General features: G+C 43.2%; 2 protein-coding genes across 2 annotated transcripts; one reads left to right on the top strand and one right to left on the bottom strand.

Moving 5' to 3' along the window:
- The first annotated feature begins 7,996 nt into the window (after positions 1 to 7,996).
- LOC120239649 (olfactory receptor 5-like) lies at positions 7,997 to 8,971 on the top strand. Its single transcript, XM_039244055.1, has one exon. The coding sequence runs from the start codon at positions 7,997 to 7,999 to the stop codon at positions 8,969 to 8,971; it is 975 nt and encodes a 324-aa protein (XP_039099986.1).
- Positions 8,972 to 12,636: 3,665 nt separating this feature from the next.
- Positions 12,637 to 13,575, bottom strand: LOC120239634 (olfactory receptor 5). The gene has a single exon (XM_039244031.1). The coding sequence runs from the start codon at positions 13,573 to 13,575 to the stop codon at positions 12,637 to 12,639; it is 939 nt and encodes a 312-aa protein (XP_039099962.1).
- Positions 13,576 to 22,184: the final 8,609 nt, after the last annotated feature.

Here is a 22,184-nt window from a genome sequence, read left to right as displayed (position 1 = left end):
AGAGACCTATTTGGTGGGCAATCCACAGCATAGAGAGGAATAGCTGTGTTTCATGCATAGAATGCCCAGCATTAAATGTTAACTGAGGCAGCTAAAATATCCAGCAGGCAGTGGGGAAAGGTTATTTTAATTTTCCATATGAGCTGGAAGGATGTTCTATCTACCTATTTCTTGTCTTGTTGCAAGCAGAGGTGATCTTGTAACACTTCAGAGACACTGAGCTCAGACATCCTCCCTGCAGTGTATTTCAAAATCCCCAGGTTCCCCTGGTCCGAACCCCCACAGATTTCTCATCTCTTACTATAATGTGTATAAACATCTGTTTTAACTTGAGAGCAGGAATTATGTCTCATTCTGCTTTTACGAGCCCAGGATCCAGCATAAATACTTGCATATATTACGGGCTCCAAACTGTGCAAGAATGGACTTGGAACTCTCCTTCCCAAGCCTCAGGACAACTCATGTAAAGATTTCACTTCATTCTTCCCTCCAAACTCACAGAGATTAGGACAACCCCCTACGGTCCACCTCTTGGATTTAAACTGGCCCTTCTCTTGTAGTTGGCTGCACGCACAGAGTCCTCTTGGCAGCTCAGAGAACACAGAGGTGCCAAAATGAAGAGAGGCAGGTGAACTCTCTGCTCAGGACAAAGGCGACTTCTTCCAAACAACTCTGGCCAACTCTTCAAGTCACTGGCATCCTCACATATGTCGAGGGGCAGAAGCTGAATATTTTTGGCCCCCAGAGTCTCCTAGAGAAAAGAAAAAGCAGGACCCGTGTCACTTTAACTGAGAGGTAAGAAAACAAGATCACTTCATGGGGGGGGGGGGGTGGACCAGAAAAGTTTTCCCTCCTACAAGTCACCTGTGGGGTGCTAGACACTATCTGAGTGCCATGGAGACTATCCGAGGTCTAATCCCCATGACAGTGTGAGAAACTCAGGGATATTATCTCCCTACTGGAGACAATACGAGGGTCAGAAATTCTGAGCTCTTGTCTGAGTCAGAGACAGAAAACTGGTTAGAACCAGTTTCTGTCTGATTCCAAAGCCCTTCTCTTAACCTGAATTACAGTATATTTTAAATTTTTTAATGTCTATTTATTTTAGAGAAAGCTATAGATAGATATAGAGCACGAATGTGGGAGAAGCAGAGAGGGAAACAGAGAATCCAAACCAGGCTCCAGGGTCTGAACTGTCAGCACAGAGCCTGACAAAGGGCTTGAATTCACAAGCTGTGAGATCATGACCTGAGCCAAAATCAGATGCTTAACCGACTGAGCCACCCAAGTACCCTGTGAATGACAGTATATTTTAAACTGATGTTTGTAAAATAATTGTATTAAGTCAGTACTAGCATTAACAACCGCATGGCATAGGGCTGCCTGAATCATTCAGTCAGTGGAGCGTGTGACTCTTGATCTCGGGGTCGCAATTTTGAGCCCCATGTTGGGTGTAGAGATTACTCAAAAAAATAAAATCTTTTTAAAAATCACATGGTGGGGCACCTGGGTGGCTCAGTCAGTTAAGCATCCTACTTTGGCTCATGTCATGATCTCAGAGCTTGTGAGTTCGAGCCCTGTGTCTGTGCTGGCAGCTCAGAGCCTGGAGCCTGCTTCATTTAGATTCTGTGTCTCCCTCTCTCTATCTGCCCCTCTGCTCATGCTCTGTCTCTCTCTCAAAAACAAATATTAAAACATTTTTAGTGGCACCTGGGTGGCTCAGTTGGTTAAGCGTCCGACATCAGCTCAGGTCATGATCTTGCTGTCCATGGGTTTGAGCCCCGCATCGGGCTCTGTGCTGACAGCTAGCTCAGAGCCTGGAGCCTATTTCAGATTCTGTATCTCCCTCTCTCTCTGCCCCTCCTCTGCTCGTGCTCTCTCTGTCTCAAAAATAAATAAACGTTAAAAAAATTTTTTTAAAAACAGTTTTTAAAAAAATTACATGGCTAGAACATGAGAGAAAATATGAAAGGGAATCACACAAAATAAAGGTAAGTGATATTTGTTAGATTTCTGTTTTATTTGTGCTTGTGTTGTGAGTGTGTGCACACCATTGTGACTGGGTAATGTGAGTATGTTCCTTACTTTGTGCAATAATAAAAATGCATGAGACCAACTGCACTGTATTTTACTGCATCTAGATGGCTGGGATGTAAAAAGCAGGGAATAAATGAAAACCATCTTACCTAATATCTTTTTTATTCCTGATGGGAATATCGTTACCATCTTCAGTAGTAGCTAACTCAGGTTTAGAGAGATTAAGAACCTTGCTCACAGTTACATGGTGAGCAAACTGCTCATCATCAAATCTGCAGAGGTAAAAACCAAGTCAACCACGACTATATCTAAGGCCCTTGCTGTTATTCAGGTGCAAAATGTTTGTACAATGGGCTCAAAATCTTTGAACCCATCCCCAGAGAGTCCAGTACCTTTTCAAGTACACTTCTGCATTCTTCAGCAGATTAATCAAGGACATTCCAGAGCTTCCAAAGTTATCAGAGAGGCAAGATAAGCTGAAGAAGCCTTCATGAAGAAGTTAAGGACAGCTAGGAAGGAGAGGAGGGAAAAAGCAGGACCATAGGTAGACTAGAGCATAGACAGGAAGAAGTCCATGGCACTAGACTGCGGCAGACACTCATTTTTAGCACCAAGGACAGCACCCTGCCAGCTCTGTTACGGTCTCAGCCCTTGCTCAGGGCCAAGAACAGCCCAACAGCCAGGTGATAGTGTTCAGAGCTAAGATCATCCACCCCGGGCAGAAGTTGGCCTGAAAAGAACTTGAAGCACCAACTTTGAGCCTCGCTGTGCTCATCTAAAACATTAGGGCTTGTGCCAAAATACCAAGAGGGAAGTTTCCACCAAAAACATATCTGCCTTCCTGTGCCAAACTGTGTCCCTATAATCATAAAATAGCATCAACAGTGACAACAAATAATTTATTGCTTTCATATTATTCAACATGTTTTCATCTGTTACTTGAAAGGGTCTAAATGACCTCATCTCTCTTTGTCTGAACCAACAGTTTTGGAAGGAATGATCGTTTTTTTCCTTAATTTGGACATGTTAGGAATTAAGCATTATCAGGGGGAAATTTTACTGAAATTTAGGGAGAAGGCATTAAAGAATTGGAGAAAGAATGTAATATTTGGATTCAAAGAAATCTTAGTACTCACACTTCATGTGTAATTTTTGTCATTTTTTAAAGAGAAGGTCGACATTAAGTGCAAGAACATGCCATGAATATTTCTGGAAGGACCTTCAAGAAACTGATACCAGTTGTTACCTCAGGGAACAACATGGGAGCAAGAAAATTACTTTTAAAAACTTTAAAATTTTATTTTTAAAATCAGCATACATAAAATTGACTTTTTTTGGTGTGTAGTTATACATATTCTAATACACATAGAAACTATTTTTATAAATAGCTTTTATAGTGACACCTGGTGGCTCAGTTGGTTAAGTGTCTGACTTTGGCTCAGATACTGATCTCACCCTTCATGAGTTCAAGCCCCACATTGGGCTGCGTGCTTACGGTGCGGAGCCTGCTTGAGATTCTCTCTCTCCCTCCCTCTCTCTCTGCCCCTCCCCTGCTTGTGCTCTTTCGCTCTCTCTTTCTCAAAATGATAAATAAACTTTAAAAAATAGAACAAAACAGATGGCTTTTATATAAATAATGACCAGATGCAAAAAATGCAACCCAGAAATAGGTATAAAAATAATGATGCCTTTGTCTTTCTCTGACTTATTTCACTTAGCATTATACTCTCTAGCTCCATCCATGTCTTTGCAAATGCCAAGATTTCATTCTTTTTTACGGATGAGTAATATTCCATTATGTGTGTATATATATATACATAATACACATTATATATGTATACATATATATACACACACATTATATATGTATATACCATGTCTTCTTTATCCATTCATCATTTGATGGACACTAGAGCCGCTTCCATAAATCACTATATTTTACACTTGAAACTATTATAATACTATATGTCAACTATACTAGAATTAAAATTAAAAAAGAAATAAAATAAAGATGCAATGACTCCCTATACTTATTAGCCATTTTAAGAACATGATCTTTGAAGCCCCTGTGTGCCCTCCCTGTACCACTTCTCACTGCTAAGAAGTATCTTTCTTGAATTCTGGGCTCACTTTTCTCCTATTTCATCTGCCACATGACTTTGTAACCCTAAACAATATGTTTCTTAACATTTTTTGCACAGTTTTGCTTTTATGTAAATGGAAGTATAACTGCATATTTATGTAACTTTCTTTCTTTGTTCAATATAACGTTTCTGAGATTGATTTATTCATAACATTAGATAGATTTATTCATAACATGGCTCTGATTCATTCATTTCTTTATAGAATAGTATTCCATTATATAAGGAGATCACAATTTATTTATCAATTCTACCACTAAACACTTGGGATGTTTACAGTTTTTATTTCTTTGTTCTAGTAAGACAGTACTGTGTGAACATTAGTTACTCTGGATATATGCTTGGACACAGAATTTCTGGGGCATGATCACACCTTAAAATTTACTACCTAATGGTAAATTGTTTTCTTTTTTTTTTTTTTTTTTAAATATTTTTATTTATTTATAGGAGAGAGAGAGAGACAGCGTGAGCAGGGGAGGGTCAGAGAGAGAGGGAGTCACAGACCGAAACAGGCTCCAGGCTCTGAGCTGGCAGTCAGCACAGAGCCCGACACGGGGCTCGAACCCACGAACCGCGAGATCATGACCTAAGCGAAAGTCGGACGCCCAACCGACTAAGCCACCCAGGTGCCCCGGTAAATTGTTTTCTGAAGTGAGCATGCCAATTCAGATTTCTGGCAACTATGTATGGAAGTTCTCATTATTAAACATATTTTCAGACGTTTATATTTGTGCTGATTCCATGGATGTGAAGTGTTATCTAATTTGGGTTTTAATTTTCAGTTCCTTCTTTCCTGATGAGATTAGCATATTTCCATGTTTTGAGTGGTGAACTATTTTTTTGTGAGGTATACATTCAGACCTTTTCTCCAAATTTCTGTAAAAACAAAACTATTTTGCATAGTAATTGACCAATTCCTTTGTATATCCTACATAGGGATTCCTTGTCACCCATATGTATTGCAGGAATATTTTTCCAGTTTGTTACTTTTAATTTTTTGTGGTGATCAGCTTTTCTTTTGATGATTACATTTTACATTTTGTCTTTTCCAAGTTTATTTATTTAAGTAATCTCTACACCCAACGTGGGACTCAAACTCACAACCCCAAGGTCAAGAGTCACACACTATTTTGATTCAGCCATTCAGGTGCCCCAGATTTTTACATTTTAAAGCAGCCAAGTTTTGAATTATTGTCCTATATTCTTTTTTTTTTTTTTTCCTAGGAGAGAGAGAGATAGCATGAGCAGGGGAGGGTCAGAGAGAGAGGGGGATACAGACTCTGAAACAGGCCCCAGGCTCTGAGCTGGCAGTCAGCACACAGCCCGACGCGGGGCTCGAACCCACGAACCGCGAGATCATGACCTAAGCGAAAGTCGGACGCTTAACCGACTAAGCCACCCAGGCGCCCCTATTGTCCTATATTCTTATAGTTTTATCTACCACCAAGGCCACAAAGATATACTTTTATTTTGCTTTCTAAAATTTCAGAGATTTTGCAATTCACATTTTGTTTTTCATTCACCTGAAATTTATTTTCTGTGCATGGAGTATGATGTATGGTTTCAATTTATTTTTCTACATAAATAACTAATTACCCTCAAGCCATTAGTGGAAAGACCTATCTTCCTCCTGCTTATCCTCAATACAATTATGTCATAAATCAAGTTTGTCTGTATGCGTGAGTGTGTTTCCAGGCTTTTCTGCACCCTGTTACTCTGTTTATCTCGGAGACTTAATTTCTTTTATTAGGATGTTTAACTCAGAAACTAGAACACCACGAAGATTTAGAATACATCGGGGTGGAGATGGAGGTCCAGGGGCTGCATTTTGCTCAACGCATAGTGGGCAGAAAATGAGTTTCTTTCCCTCTCACTTCAGCACTCTTAGGCCACACCGGCTTTCATTTTCCTCGACGATGCTGAACACCTTACCAACTTATGTTTTTGCACTTGCTTTTTCCTGTTCTGCCTCAAATGCTCTTCCAGCAGCTCAATTGTTCTGCTTGTTCTTCCAGACATTGCCAACTATCCTGTTTTGCCTTCTCCTTAGCACTTACCCTCTGAAATGTATCCCTATATTTGTCTTTTTGGTTGCTTTCTCTATTCCTCACTATCAAGAATATAAATTGTGAAAGCTCATAGCCACTGGTTTTGTTCACTGTTTGATTTCAGGCCCTTTGTGCATAGTGTATACTCAATAACTAGTTGCTGTTTGGTACATATGATAAATAATAAGTCAGAAATAAGTCCAACTAGCATATCTCTGCATGCCAGTCACCTAAAAATCATATTAGATCCTCTGGGTCAGTAACAGAAGCAAAGAATCCCTACTCCTTTTTTAAAAAATATTTTTTTAAGTTTGTTTATTTATTTTGAGTGAGACAGACACAGCACAAGCAGGAGAGGAACAGAGAGAGGGAGGGGGGGAGAGAGAGAGAATCCCAAGCAGGCTCTGCACTGTCAGTGCAGAGCTGGATGTGTGGCTCAAACTCATGAAACCAAGAGATCATGACCAGAGCCAAAACCAAGAGCCAGATGCTTAACAGACTGAGCCACCCAGGTGTCCCATAACGACCCCTTACTTCTAAAACTCTGTCCCTTTGCACCTAGCTGGCTCAGTCAGTTAAGCATCCAACTTCAGCTCAGGTCATGATCTCTTGATCCGTGAGTTTAAGCCCTGTGTCAGGCTCTGTGCTGGCAGCTCAGAGCCTGGAGCCTGCTTCTGATTCTGTGTCTCCCTCTCTCTCTCTTCCCTTCTCCACTATGTTCTGTCTCTGAAAAATGAATAAAACTTAACACACAAAAATTTTTTTTAACTCTGTCCTTTTGGACAGTTCCATTTCCATTTCCACAACCTATGGGCCTCAGTACAGTCATGTATGAATGGATAAAATCATGCTATTTTTGTAGGGTTATGAAAATTAATTGATCTTCATGTGTTTAAAATGTGCAGCACAGTGTAGTGGCACATATGTGATGTTAACACATACAGGTTTTTCCTTAAAAAAAAAAATGTTCTCTTTTTAGAAAGGATCATTTTTAGAAATATTCAGAAAGGAAATTATTCATTGGTATTTCTTATAAAAACCATTATTGATGGTACTCTTCTCTAATAAGCAATGACAAATTTCCTCCAGAAATTCAACCAATTAAAAGAGGTATACATTTCAGAATAAAGGGATTGTGAATCTTCCTTTATTTAAACTACTGTAAACAACCCCTTGGATCCTGGGGAACTTTTTAATAAAGAGAAAAAGAAGAAAAGGAAGGAAGGAGAAAGAGAGAAAAAAGGAAGGAAAGAACAGAAGGAAGGAAGGAAGGAAGGAAGGAAGGAAGGAAGGAAGGAAGGAAGGAAGGGGAAGGAAGGAAGGAAGGAAGGAAGGAAGGAAGAGAGAAATCCAACCTAGAAAAGACCACTTAAAGTCATCAAAAGAAAAGAAAAAACAATGATAGCCTTTGCCTCCATTTTACAGACAAGATAACTGAGACTCTGTTTCAGATTCTGTGTCTCCCCTCACCACCACCTCTCCCCTACTCAAGCTCTGTCTTTCTCTCAAAAATAAATAAACATTAAAAAAAAATGTTTAAGGATAACTGAGGTTCATAAGGGTTCAATCACCGAAAATCACAGATTTACTAAGTACAGATGGAAGTTTTCCATTTCCAGTTTTGCGATGTTCCACCTCACCGGTCCTCCTGACAACAGTCAACCCACAGCACTTGCACTGGCTCTCAGGACCCCTGATGCTCTTCCTCTTTTACCGTTTTACTCCTGTGTGGATCACAGTCTCCACTAACCTATTTCTGTCTGTGCTTAGATGGAGAGGTCCCTAGAGTTGGGGAACATGACCAGAGTCCAGGAGTTTGTCTTGCTGGGTTTGTCCACAAGGCCGAGCATAAGGATTGTCCTGTTTGCCGTCTTCCTGACCGTCTACCTGCTGACCCTCCTGGAGAACACGCTCATCATCTACCTCATCTGCAGTCACACCGAGCTCCACAAGCCTATGTATTTCTTCCTGGGCAACCTGAGCTGCCTGGAGATGTGCTACGTGTCCGTGACCATGCCCAGCCTGCTCGTCGGGCTGGGCTCCAGTCCATGCCACGTGCCCTTCACAGCCTGCATGACACAGCTTTTTTTATTCATAGCTCTCATTAGTACCAAGTGCAGCCTTCTGGCCTCCATGGCCTATGACCGCTACGCTGCCATCTGCCGCCCACTCCACTACCCACTGCTCATGAGGCCCCAGGTCTGCCTGGGCTTATCCTTGTCCTCATGGCTTGGGGGGCTTCTAGTCTCAGTGGCCAAGACATCATGCATCGCCAGCCTGTCCTACTGTGGCCCCAATGTCCTCAACCACTTCTTCTGTGATGTCTCCCCTCTACTCAACCTGTCCTGCACCCATGTGGCCCTGACAGAGCTCGTGGACTTCATCTCTGCCATCGTCATCTTCTGTGGGTCATTGCTGGTTGCTCTGGCCTCCTACATGGCCATCGGAAGGGCTGTGCTCCACATGCCATCAGCTGTCATCCGCTGCAAAGCCCTCTCCACCTGCGCCTCCCACCTGGTAGTGGTGGGCATCTTCTATGGAGTGGTCCTCTTCATGTATTCCCGCCCCAGACACATCGGTTCCACAGACCTCAACAAGGTGCTGTCTGTCATCTACACGGTGGTCACGCCCATGTGCAGCCCTGTCATCTACTGCCTGCGGAACAGAGAGGTCCACGTGGTGCTGCAGAAAACTCTCCACTCACCCCGGGTCTCTTCAGTGAGAACACACTTTGCCCTCACCTGATTTTAACAGAACATACTGATGGTCAAAGGGAGATGGGTGGGTGTGGGTTAAATAGGGGATAGGGATGAAGGTGTACACTTATGGTGAGCACTGAGTGATGTATAGAAGGGTTGAATCACTATATCGCCCACCTGAAACTAATATTACACTGTATGTTAATCAATTTAAATTCCTGGAATTTAAATAGGAAACTTTAAGAAATAATAAAATAAAACTACTTTCTTGTTCCCAATGACTTTTGTTTCACCATGTAATCAGCTTTGGATAATGGAATGTGGACCAAATTGAGAGTTCTGAACTGATGTCTAAAGAAGCACTGACTGTGTCCACTGCCTTCTTGCCATTTGCCTTGAGAAGAACATTTTCCGGTTCTGGGATAAGAGACAAGTAGAACAGACCTAAGCCTGCCCCACAGCCTGAAGCAGAACACCACCAGTCAACCATGGATCCAGAAGGCAGAAAAAAAAAAGTGTGCTATTGAAGCCATTGGAAAAAAATTTTTTTTGGATTGCTTGTTACACAGCAGTATTGTAGCAGTAACTGACTAATACAGTATCATATTGGTTAGGTGATGAGTTTCAGCCAAAAAATAGTTGTTTAAGCAGGATACGATGTATTTCCCATCAATGTAGCAACATTGATTTGGGATTGATAAGATAGTCCAAAACGTCAAAGAATCAGAGTTTCCGTATCTTGTTCTGTCATTCTCAGGATGACACTTCAGGTCAGGTGCAAGATGGCTGCTCCAGTTCCAGCGATCATGCTTGTATTCCAACCAGAAGAGAAGGGGAGACAAGGAAGTACAGGAAAGTGTCTTTCCCCTAAAAATCATAACCTAAAACTTTGCTATTGACATTTGTCCAGCATGTACTCCTATGACCTCGTAGAGGGACAAGAGAAGAGCTGGGAAACATTTTTTTCCGTGTTTGCAGCTGAGATGTGGTGGATGTATTACCAAAGGAAGAAGGAAGGCCTGATGTTAGTAGATGACCACAACTTTGTCACACGTATCTCCTTCACAGTGTGGCTGTAAGGCTTAGAACATGACAAATCTATATAAAGGTTTGCATAGGGTCTGGAATTCAGCAAATTCTCTATAGGCGGTAGGGATTATTATAGTCATAAATCTTTGGGAATATGGAGATGGATAAGACTTTACCTTTCTTCAGTGAATTGTTCTCTTACTTATTTGACCAAACTCACTGAGCAGCTAACATGGACCAGGCACTGTTCCGAGCACCGGCACTGAGCAAGACTGATGGGCTCCGTGCTTCTGCAGTGCTTGCTTCTATTATGCTCCGCATGTGTTCATTTGGTGTGAAGTGAGCTACACAGAGGAATAGCAGGAGGAGTGGTGTGTGGTGCTGCAGCATCAGGGCAGTTGGGGATGCAAAGGCCAGACCTTGAAGGTATCTGCGTGCAGAGGGAAGACAAGGAAGATCACAGCATTCAGATGGGCACCAGATGCGGCAAACCTGACATGTCTACATAACGCTGAGTCTAGTGTGGCTGGGACCAGAACAGAATGGGATCTTGAGTTCCCAGTGAAGGAGGTTCAGCTCTGTCTTATGGACACAAAAGACAGAGATTAGTGATTTTTAGGGGCGTCTGGGGGACTCAGTCAGTTAAGCGTCCGACTTCGGCTCAGGTCATGATCTCATGTTTCATGAGTTTGGACCCCATGTCGAGCTCTGTGCTGACAGCTCAGAGCCTGGGGCCTGCTTCGGATTCTGTCTTCCTCTCTCTCTGCCCTTTCCCCACTCATTCTGTGTGTGTGTGTGTGTGTGTGTTTCAAAAACAATGAATATTACAAATTTTTTGAAAAAATTAAGTGATTTTTTAATCGAAAATTACATCTTTAGGGTGAGCCTGGGTGGCTCAGCTGGCTAAACATCTGACTCTTGGTTTCATCTCAGGTCATGGTCTCATGGTTTGTGGGTGCAAGCCCTGCGTCAGGCCCCACACTGACAGCACAGAACCTGCTTGGGATTCTCTTTCTCCCTCTCTCTCTGCCCCTCCTCCTCTCGTGCTGTCTCTGTGTCTCTAAAAATAAATAAGTAAACTTAAAAAAAAAAGTGAGGCGCCTGGGTGGGTTAGTCGGTTAAGCGTCCGACTTTCGCTTAGGTCATGATCTCTCTGTTCGTGGGTTCGAGCCCCTCGTCTGGCTCTGTGCTGACTGTCAGCTCTGAGCCTGGAGCCTGTTTCAGAGTCTGTGACTCCCTCTCTCTCTGACCCTCCCCTGCTCACGCTGTCTTTCTCTCTCTCCTAGAAATAAATAAAAAAAATTTTAAAAAAAGAAAAATACATCTTTATTACAAAAGCAATACATACTTACCACAAAAAATGGTAATGAAAACGAAATGAAAACAAACCCTTCCCAAGTTCTTCCACATAATGGCAATCCTTATGAACATTTTATAGCATTGTTTTTCCAATTATTCTCTGTATACATATAGACACACACTGCATTTAATCACAAAAACATAGTTGCACTCTAATGGGTAAATAATGTGTGATATATCCATACAATGGAATATTGCTCAGCCTTAAGAAGGAATGAAGTATTGATAGATGCTATATCATGTATAAGCCTCGAAAGTAATTACACCAAGTGAAAGAAGACACACACAAGAGGCCTCTGGGGGCCCAGTCAGTTAACCACCTGACTTTGGGTCAGGTCATGATCTCCAGTTTATGAGTTCAAGCCCTGCGTTGGGCTCTGTGCTGACAGCTCAGAGCCTGGAGACTCCTTCAGATTCTGTGTCTCTCCTTCTTGCTGTCCCTCCCATACTCATGCTGTCTCTCTCTGTCTCTCAAAAATAAATTAAAATGTTAAAAAAAATTTTTTAAAGAAAGAAGACACACAAAAGACCACATGTTATATCATTTCATTTATACAAAATGTCCAACACAGCCAAATCCACAGAGACAAAGAAGACTTACATTTTTTAAGGCTGGTGGGCTGGGCTTTGGGAGTGACTCCTATTGTGTATGAGATTTTTTTTTTTTGGTAGTGATGCAAGCGTTGTAGAATTAGATGGTAGTGATGGTTTTACAACTTTTTGAATATACCTAAAACCCACTGAACTGCACATTTTATTTATTTTTTTATTATTATTTTTTTTAATGTCTTATTTATTTCTAGGAGAGAGAGAGACAGCGTGAGCAGGGGAGGGTCAGAGAGAGAGGGAATGACAGACTCTGAAACAGGCTCCAGGCTCTGAGCTGGCAGTCAGCACAGAGCCCGACACGCAGGACTCGAACCCACGAACCGCGAGATCATGACCTAAGTGAAAGTCAGACGCTTAACCGACTAAGCCACCCAGGCACCCCTGAACTGCACATTTTAAAGGGTGATGTGTATAGCATGTGAGTTATATCTCAATAAAAAAAGAAAAATATTGAGGCGCACCTGGGTGGCTAGGTCAGTTAAACATCTGACCTTGGCTCAGATCATGATCTCACAGTTTTTGAGTTCAAGTCCTGTGTCGGGCTCTGTGCTGACAGCTCAGAACCTGGAGCCTGCTTCAGGCTCTGTGTCTCCCTCTCTCTCTGCCCTTCCCCTGCTTGCACTGCGTCTCTCTTTGTCTCTCAAAAAATAAACTAAAAAAATGAAAAGTATTGGTAACTTGACATCTCCCTCGTGCCCTGTCAGCCTATCAGCTTCAGGACTGCTGTAGGGTTCTGCGGAATGCTGCCTGGACCTCCTTGTTCCGCAGACAGTAGATGACAGGATTGCACATGGGCGTGACCACCGTGTAGATGACAGACAGCACCTTGTTGAGGTCCATGGCTTCTATGCGGCTGGGACGGGCATAGATGAAGAGAGTGGCTGCGTAGAAGATGCCCACCACTGCCAGGTGGGAGGCGCAGGTGGAGAGGGCTTTGCGGCGGGCAGCGGCTGATGGCATGCGGAGCACAGCTCTCCCAATGGCCACATAGGAGGCAATGGCCATGAGGAGTGAACCCCAGAGGATGACGATGGCAGAGATGAAGTCCACTAGCTCGGTCAGGGCCACATGGGTGCAGGACAGGTTGAGTAGAGGGGAGACGTCACAGAAGAAGTGGTTGAGGACATTGGGGCCACAGTAGGACAGGCTGGCGATGCATGTTGTCTTGGCCACTGAGACCAGCAGCCCCCCAAGCCATGAGGACAAGGCTAAGCCCAGGCAGACCTGGGGCCTCATGAGCAGTGGGTAGTGGAGTGGGCGGCAGATGGCCGCGTAGCGGTCATAGGCCATGGAGGCCAGGAGGGTGCACTCTGTGCAGATGAGGGAAATGAAGAAGAAAAGCTGTATCATGCAGGCTGTGAAGGGCACATGGCAGGGTCCAGTCCACAGCCCGACGAGCAGGCTGGGCTTGGTCACGGACACGTAGCACATCTCCAGGCAGCTCAGGTTGCCCAGGAAGAAATACATAGGCTTGTGGAGCTCGGTGTGACTGCAGATGAGGTAGATGATGAGCGTGTTCTCCAGGAGGGTCAGCAGGTAGATTGTCAGGAAGACGGCAAACAGGACATCCCTTATGTCCGGCCTTGTGGACAAACCCAGCAAGACAAACTCCTGGACTCTGGTCATGTTGGCCAACTCCAGGGACCTCTCCATCTAAGAACAAAACACATCAAAATAGTTTGCACATCTTTCTCTCTACAGCTTGCCTTACCCTACCTCCAAGCTGTTGTATCACCTGAGTAAATGAAATAACCTCGTGTCCGTTTCTCTGCCTCCATTCGTGCTCCATCTTGTGGTTTACAGGTTCGAGCCCCACGTCGGGCTCTGTGCTGACAGCTCAGAACCTGGAGCCTGCCTCTGATGCTGTGTCTCCCTCTCTCTTTCCCCTACCCCCTTGCACCTTGTGTGTGTGCGTGTGTACATCTCTCTCTCTCAAAAATAAACATTAAAATTTTTTTTAATTAAAAAAAAGAGGAAGCAGACAACACCGAAGATACTTGTATAGAGGAAGAGGGTCTTCTCACACTGAACAGTTCTTGATCCACAACCAAAGAGTCTCTAGACAAGGGAGCCCATGGAGAACCAGACTGGGACTGGATCACCAGCCCCAGGGGTGAGGAGTCCAGTGAGGCCTTGGAAGAAGACAGGAACTACGTGGAAATCGAACAATCAGTGAGATCTTTGAAGACCTCATCTTCAACTATACAAGAAGAAGATAGCCATTTCTGTTTTTGTCTTACTATTTTTGCTTTTTTTAGTATTGCTGTTATTTTCATTAAGAATCACAACAAAATGGAAGATTTTTCTTTCCAGTTCAAAGCAGGAAATGTGTCATGATGGTCTTTGTTCCAAAATGGTGGAAGGTCATCGTCTAGACCAGAGTGTTAATGAGGCAATGGTTTCTCTGAAGATCACCAATGATTATAGTATTTAATGCACTGTGATCTGAGTTGCTTATTATGCAATTTTTTTTGCTTCACTTTTTGTTATATCATCTTACGTGGATGTTTGCCACAGGCAGATGGTGCCTAAATGAGAGGTAGGTCTCTCTTCATCTTGCTTTGGCACTTTGAAGCAAAATGTCACAAACAAGAGGTGTATAACTGTTTACCTACTTATTAGAGGTCAGCTCAGTCAGCTGTCCAAAGCGTGGAGCTAAGCATCTGTTAGTTTTGTTAGTTTTGTTCCAGATTTCTTTATTGTACATCTTCTGGAAGTGTTAGTAATCCTAGTTTTAAAAGATCCCAACCTTGTAGTTAAATCCTAAAATATCTGGCCCTGCTGGCTCAGATGCTCTTTTTGCCCTCCAGATACTATTTTTTAAGGTTTATTTATCTTTGAAGGAGAGAGAGACAGAGTGTGAGCAGGGGAGGGACAGAGAGAGAGGGAGACATAGAATCTGAAGCAGCTCCAAGCTCCCAGCTGTCAGCACAGAGCCCTACGCAGGGCTCGAACTCATGAGCTATGAGATCATGAATTGAGCTGAAGTCAGACACTTAACTGACTGAACCACCCAGGCACCCCCCAAATACTATTTTTTAATGCTTATTTATTTATTATTTTTGAGACAGACAGAGAAAGCATGTGGGAGGAGCAGAGAGAGGGAGAGAGAATCTCAAGCAGGCTTCGTACTGTCAGTGCAGAACCCAGTGTGGGGCTTGATCTCATGAACTGTGAGATCACGACCTGAGCTGAAATCAAGAGTCAGTTGCTTAACCAACTGAGCCACCCAGGCAGCCCCCAAATACTATTTTTTAAGCACACATTTTATGCTCCCAGACTGTAATCTACAAGAACATGTGTAATAGAGCTTGGCATATAAGTAAATGTTTTTTTCTTTCAGGAAAATTGCTTTGGATTTTTTTATTTTTATTTTTATTTTTTTACAAATAGTTTATTGTCAAATTAGTTTCCACATAACACCCAGTGCTCACCCCCACAAGTGTCCTCCTCCATGCCCACCCCACCCCCCCCATCCATCAGTCCTATAAACTCAAAATGGACAAAGGACCTGAACGTGAGACAGGAAACTATCAACACCCTAGAGGAGAAAGCAGGAAACAACCTCCTTGACCTCTACCGCAGCAACTTCTTACTTGACACATCCCCAAAAGTAAGGGAATCAAGAGCAAAAATAAATGATTGGGACCTCATCAAGATTAAAAGCTTCTGCACAGCAAAGGAAACAACCCACAAAGCTTTGGATATTTTTAGATAATTAAAACATAATTTAAGGTAATGATATTACTCAATCTGACCACAATTTTAGGTAACACATTAATAAATGTCTCTAGAATTTCTGGCAATAGAGAGATTCTGCAGTTTACAGTGGACACACATAAAATGTGATAGAGATACCATATTTTGGCCTGAATTACTGAATTAGACTTAAAGGTAGACATTGTGGCAAAATAGTAGTAAATACATATACAATTGCTTTTAGTTAACACTTGAATGTAGCGCAGTTTCCTCCAAGCTTTCAAGCCAGGAGCAAAGTTTAAAATTATATCAGGTTTGTTAACTTTGTTTATTCCTTTATAGGAAGTTTGAGTAAATCTTAGGGGCCATTATCATTTAACTAATATTGTACCTAGGCCTTTCAAATTAAAATTATACCTGAATGAAGTTGTTTGCATACATAAAAGATATATGCATGTACAGTGGCTCCGCCCTTGTTTTATTTTCTTCTGTTTATTTTTCATAATAACTGGAAATTATATATGTATTTTATTTTAGCCTGTACTTCTTCTTTTTTTAAGTTTATTTATTTATTTTGAGAGAGGGTGAGAAAGAGAATGTGCATGCAAGCTGGGGAGAGGCAGAGATAGAGAGAGAGAGAGAGAGAGAGAATCCCAAGCAGGCTCTGCACTGTCAGTGCAAATCTGGGTATGGGGCTCAAACCCACAAACCATGAGATCATGACCTGAGCCAAAGTCAAGAGTCTGTCTGAGCCACCCAGGTGCCCCTAGCTTGTGTTCTATAAGAGAGTTGATCAATATGTAAAAAGGTGATTTGGACCATGGTTTACTTACAAGGGTCACTGCAACTTTTTAGAAAACATAACCTCTAATAATATATAATAACATCCACTCAGAAAGCCCAGGCTATCCCGTGGGCATGTGCTTTGTGTACAAATGGAAGAAGTGAGAAGCCACCATTTCTTCCAGGCAAGCAATTTACTGTCCTAATAAGGAAAGGAAGCACAATGGAAATACACCTGAGCTGTTTCATTGCAGTAATTTTTCATACCTGAAATTGTATTATTTAATATTTTAAATAAGAGTTTTTATAATTTTTTTTGAGACAGAGAGAGAAGCAGAGTGAGCGGGAGAGGGGCAGAGAGAGAGGGAGACACAGAATCTGAAGCAGGCTCCAGGCTCTGAGCTGTCAGCACAGAGCCCGACTTGAGGCTCGAACCCACGAACCGCGAGATCATGACCTGAGCCGAAGACAGGCGCTTAACCAACTTAGCCACCCAGACACCCCTGAATAAGATTTTTTAAAGAAATAGCAAAGAAAATAAATAAATAAATAAATAAACAACAAAAAATAAAAAAAAAAAAGAAATAGCAAAGATATTTTTAATGAAAGGGAAAGTTGTATACAAATGAGTTATTACTTTTGATAAAGTTGGATTAGTCCTTTTTTTAAGGTGCCATTTAAAAACAATTCTACAGGGGCTCCTGGGAGGCTCAGTCAGTTAAGCATCCGACTCAAGTTCAGCTCAGGTCATGATCTGTTGGTTCATGAGTTCAAGCCCCATGTCAGGCTCTGTGCTGGCAGTGTGGAGCCTGCTTGGGATTCTCTCTCTCTCTCTCTCTCTGCCCCTCCCCTGATCATGCACACTCTCTCTCAATAAATAAATAAACTTTAAAAATTAAAAGTAAATAAATAAAAACAATTATACAGTGAACTTCAGTGCTTTTCCTGGAGACTTGCCGTAGAGAACAATGTTTCTCTCTATTCTGAGATTCCTCTACTGATCTGATGACATTTATTGATGAAATATACCACCATCTATTCAAGAAGGGGGTCAGCTATGGCAATTTTCTAGAAAAAAAACAGTGGAAGTTTGATGCCTCATTCTCTATGGGGGGCTCTATACTCCCCACCTCCCAAAATTTCTTATTATAAAGACGGAGACAACATTAATTGCATATATGTTATGTCCAGGTTGGGTCCTTTTTTAAAAATAATTTTTAATGTTTATTTATTTTTTTAGAGAGAGACAGAGTGCAAGGAGGGCAGGGGCAGAGAGAGACAGAGACACCGAATCCGAAGCAGCTCCAGGCTCCGAGCTGTCAGCACAGAGCCCAACATGGGGCTCGGACTCCTGAACCGGGAGATCCTGACCTGAGCTGAAGCTGGACGCTTCACCAACTCAGCCACCCAGGCTGGGTCCTTTTAACAAACCATTTCATTCATTGCTCAATACCCTGCAACGCAGCTGTCATTTCCTTGTTGTTTAAGGTAAAGAAATGGAGTTTCCCAGAGGCTACAAGGACAAATTGAAGACACTGGGATTTTTTTCAAACGAGTCCTGTCCAATTTCCACCCAGCAGGGCCTTGCATGAGGTTGCACTGTTTACGAAACATGCCCTCGGTCTGTTTGAGGGCCACGTGCATCTCACTCTGTCACAAAGCCTTCCTGGCACATCCTGGCACAGCCTCACCCTACATCTATCCTGGCTGCACAGCACACACGATGCTTACTCTAGCCCTCCTCTGCCTTCTTCCTTTCACAGACATCTTCTCTGGAATGGAACGGGTGTATCTTTGAGTCCTAGACACTCCACTGGGTTCTGCGTGCAGAGTGAACACTGGGAATTACAATAATCCCCATTTTCCAACATCTACCAGCTGCCAAATGTTGTGTCAGGAGATCTTTGCTCCTATTTTGCCCTCATCACAACACTGAGAAGTAATCACCAACATCCCCATCATACAGATGTGGAAACTAAGGACCACAGAGTCCGCTTGTTTCCCCAAAGCCTCCCAACAGCAAGGAGTAGAACAGAGATTCAACTGCCCAGGTGTGGCTGACCCCATAACTCATTATTTTCTTCTCTGTCTCTTGGGATTTGGGGTGAAATTTTCATCTTATTGGGTTTTTAAATAATTTTTTAAAAATGTTTTGAAACATGTTGGCCAAAGAAGAAAAGAAGAGTAGCCTTCTAGGCTAGGAAGGGAAGGTTAGGACTGAGAGGGCCATTTGAAGGTACCCAGTGTGACATTTTTGTATTTTGTAGGAGGAAACTGAAAATATTTGGGCAGGAGCAAGGGCTGTGGTTGGTGCTACAGTTACAAAGTTCTAATGGATTTGAGTTTCCCCAAATCCCCGATGTCAAGTGGCTACAGCTGTATGGTGTCAGAATCCTGGACAAAGACACTACAAGTTGGATCTTATTTCATCGTCCCGTTCACCTTGTGAGGTAAACTTTATTTTTTAGTCCCGTTTCACTGATGAAGAATCAGAGGTATAGAAAGTATAAGGCATTGCTCAAGTACCTTGGCAAACTATGGAGATGGTGCCCAGTTTAGGTTGGCATTCTGGAGCCATATTCCACCAGTTCCTTCACCAAACTGGGTCTCAGTTCCCTTGATGACACGTCTAACTTCAGAGAAGATTAAATGCGGCAGGGAGATTAACTCAGGCAATGCTCAGTGAAGCCTGTTTGCTCCAGGCCAACCGTGGTTGGAACTGTGCCCAGTCCTGAAACGAGCACATTACATCCGCCCACAGCGTTCGTTCCCCCTCCCAAGGAGGCTGTGGGGTCCTGGATACGACTCTCCAGACAAGCCCCTCTAGCGCTGGATGGTAGACCGCCTCTTGGTGCTAAAGTAGAATGCCTCCACTGCTCTGTCCCATCTGTGTCCCCTCCCCCACCAGAATTTTCCCTTCCACGACCCACGTTCTCTCTGCCCCTGCATCTGTTCATAATCCCTCTCTGTCCCTGCTCCAGTCTCTCTTCTGCTGCGAAATAGCCCATGAATTCAACATCATAGCCAGTCACCTTAGATGCCAAGAGGTTTTGTTTTTTGTTTTCGTTTTTGTTTTCTGTTTATCTTACATAAAATCCAATCAATTTAACTTCAAAGGTCACGTTGGAATTCTTTAGCCCAGAAGCAGAGTGCCCAGTGACTATTTAGGATTTTTGCTTCATCCCATAAACATTTATCCAGCATCAGCAAGGTACTAGGTACTGAGCATGGCATGGTGAGGGTGGAGGGTGAACAAGATATGCCCCATCCAGAGGGGTTTTCTCTCTGATTCTTTCTTTTTTTTCCTCATCTTACTATCCTATTTTATTATTTTATTACTTTTTTAATAGTTTATTATCAAGTTGGTTTCCATATAACACCCAGTGCTCATCCGCACAAGTCCCTCCTCCATGCCTGTCTCCCCCCTTCCTCTCTCCCCCACACCCATCAGCCCTCAGTTTGTTCTCAACATTCAAGAGTCTCTCATGGTTTGCCTCCCTCCCTCTCCTAATTAGGAGGAATCATTAAGTTCCTCCTAATCCTCCTATACATTCTTATCGGTGCAACTTGGATAAGTTACTTAGCCTGTCTGGCACTCAATAGCCTTTTATGAAAAAAAAGATAGATGTAATTATCTTCATCTCAAAGTATGTAATAACATCTCCACTATTACATAAGAGTCAAATAGGAGAAAGACAAACATTATATGCCTCCACTCATATGTGGGATCTAAAAGCAAAACGAATAAACAAGCAAAAAGCAGAAGCAGACCTATAAATACAGAGAACAAACTGTTGGTTGTCAGAAGGGAAGGGCTGGGGGTGGGGGGTGGGCAAAAGGGGTGAAGGGGAGAGGGAGGCACAGACCTCCGGTTACAGAATACATAAGTCATGGGCATAAAAGGCACAGCTTAGGGAATATTGTCAATGACACTGGCATACGGTTGTGTGGTGACTGATGGCAGCTACACTTGTGAGCACAGCAGTTGGTGCAGAGAGTTGAATCACTGTGTTGTACACCTGACCCTGATGTAACATTCTGTGTCAACTATACTCAAATAAAAATTATGGGGCATCTGGGTGGGTCAGTCGGCAGAGCGTGTGACTCTTGATCTCGTGGTTGTGGTTTCGAGCCCCAACTTGGATGTAGAGATTACTTAAAAATGAAATCGTGGGGCACCTGGGTGAGTCGGTCAGTTAAGTGTCCGACTTCGGCTCAGGTCCTGATCTCATGGTCTGTGGGTTCGAGCCCCGCATCTGGCTCTGTGCTGACAGCTCAGAGCTTGGAGCTGCTTCAGATTCTGTGTCTCCCTCTCTCTCTGCCCCTCCCTCAGGCATGCTTTGTCTCTCTCTCTCTCTCTCTCAAAAATAAATTTAAAATTTTTTAAATTAAAAAAAAGACATCCAGGTGTGGCCCCACTTTGACCAAAGTCACCCAGCTAGTTGGGGAGGTTCCCAGCCTCCAACCCTTTTCTATCGACCCTGAGAGACATAATTCAGTCTTGAGAATCACACAGACCTGGCCTCCGGCTCTCAATCCAGTTCACATGAAATCAAGCCTGTTGACTTACTCTAACTGACCCTCAGTGTCTCCATCTGTAAAATATGCTTATACCTTTATCCGAGATTATCAGGACAACTGATGGCGATCCCACAAGAACAGCACTCAGCAAAGCACAGGACACTTAGCTGTGCCCTAAATACCATTTCCATCATGATATTTCCTTCCCATTGTCTACACATACACACACACACACACACACACACACACAGACCTGTCCAGTCCCCTTACCAGAACAGCTCAACTAAACTGGGCGTTATCTAGTCTTCTTCCCTCCGTAGGGTCTCTGGTCAGTGATCAGATGATCTGGGCATCCACTCGGGGACAGAATTTTCAGGAACCAGTTCAGCAGTCGGAGGCGAGGATGTCTCCTTGAATTCCCACCGCCCCGGAAAGGGCTCTACCCCAATGGACCCGCTTCGCACCTTCATCCACTGCACACTCTGAATGGGCTCCTGTCTGGATTCTGCCAAGTTGTGTCCATCCTTACAGCCAGTAGGCAAGCAGAAAGGCCAGTTTAAACTACGGCTGGGGATCTTGAGACCTCTCTCTCCCCTAATCTCTGAGGAGTTACAGACCAGATGGGACTTTTTTTCTCAGTCTCAGTTGGGTCTGAGGGAAGAAGGCAAAGGTGCCCCTACTTTGGGGATGGGTCTGTAGGCCCCATCACTAAGCATGCATTGACACCCTACTGTGTGCTAGAACGTGTTCCATATGCCAGGAAAACAAAATCAAATCAGACTTCACTTCTGCTTCCCAGGTCTGGGGTCAGGGGAACGTGGAAGCCCATAAGGGCCAGAAACTGGGGGAGCAGAGAGGAAGGGGACTAGTCCAGTGTGCACATGTGCAGGAGACATTCAGAACACGCTGGCAGAGCTGAAGGCTCAGAGAGTCTTCTAGAATTACCTTCACTCAGCAGCCAAGAAACATTCCATTTGTACACTAGGCACATACTAGGTCATATGTAAGGATTTTTAAAATCTTTTTAAAATTTTTTGGAAAATAAATTTTAATAAAATAAATTTATTTGAGAGAGGAGAAGGGAGGGACAGAGGGAGAGAGACAGAGAATCCAAAGCAGGCTTCACACTCAGCACAGAGCCCAAGGCAGGGCTCGATTCCACGACTCTGGGGTCACGACCTGAACTGAAATCAAGAGTTGGATGCTTGACTGACTGAGCCACCCAAGTGACCCGTTAGGTTAAAAAAAAAAAAGTCTCA

This window comes from Hyaena hyaena, unplaced genomic scaffold (assembly GCF_003009895.1).
Source record: "Hyaena hyaena isolate Hyena2069 unplaced genomic scaffold, ASM300989v1 scaffold_235, whole genome shotgun sequence".
NCBI classification, from domain to species: domain Eukaryota; kingdom Metazoa; phylum Chordata; class Mammalia; order Carnivora; family Hyaenidae; genus Hyaena; species Hyaena hyaena.
The sequence above is the reverse complement of the archived record's forward strand: the minus strand, read 5'-3'. Positions and strand labels throughout refer to the sequence as shown.

Excerpts from the sequence above, each read along its gene's own strand:
- LOC120239634 (XM_039244031.1), bottom strand. The coding sequence starts at position 13,575 with ATGGAGAGGTCCCTGGAGTTGGCCAACATGACCAGAGTCCAGGAGTTT.
- LOC120239649 (XM_039244055.1), top strand. The coding sequence starts at position 7,997 with ATGGAGAGGTCCCTAGAGTTGGGGAACATGACCAGAGTCCAGGAGTTT.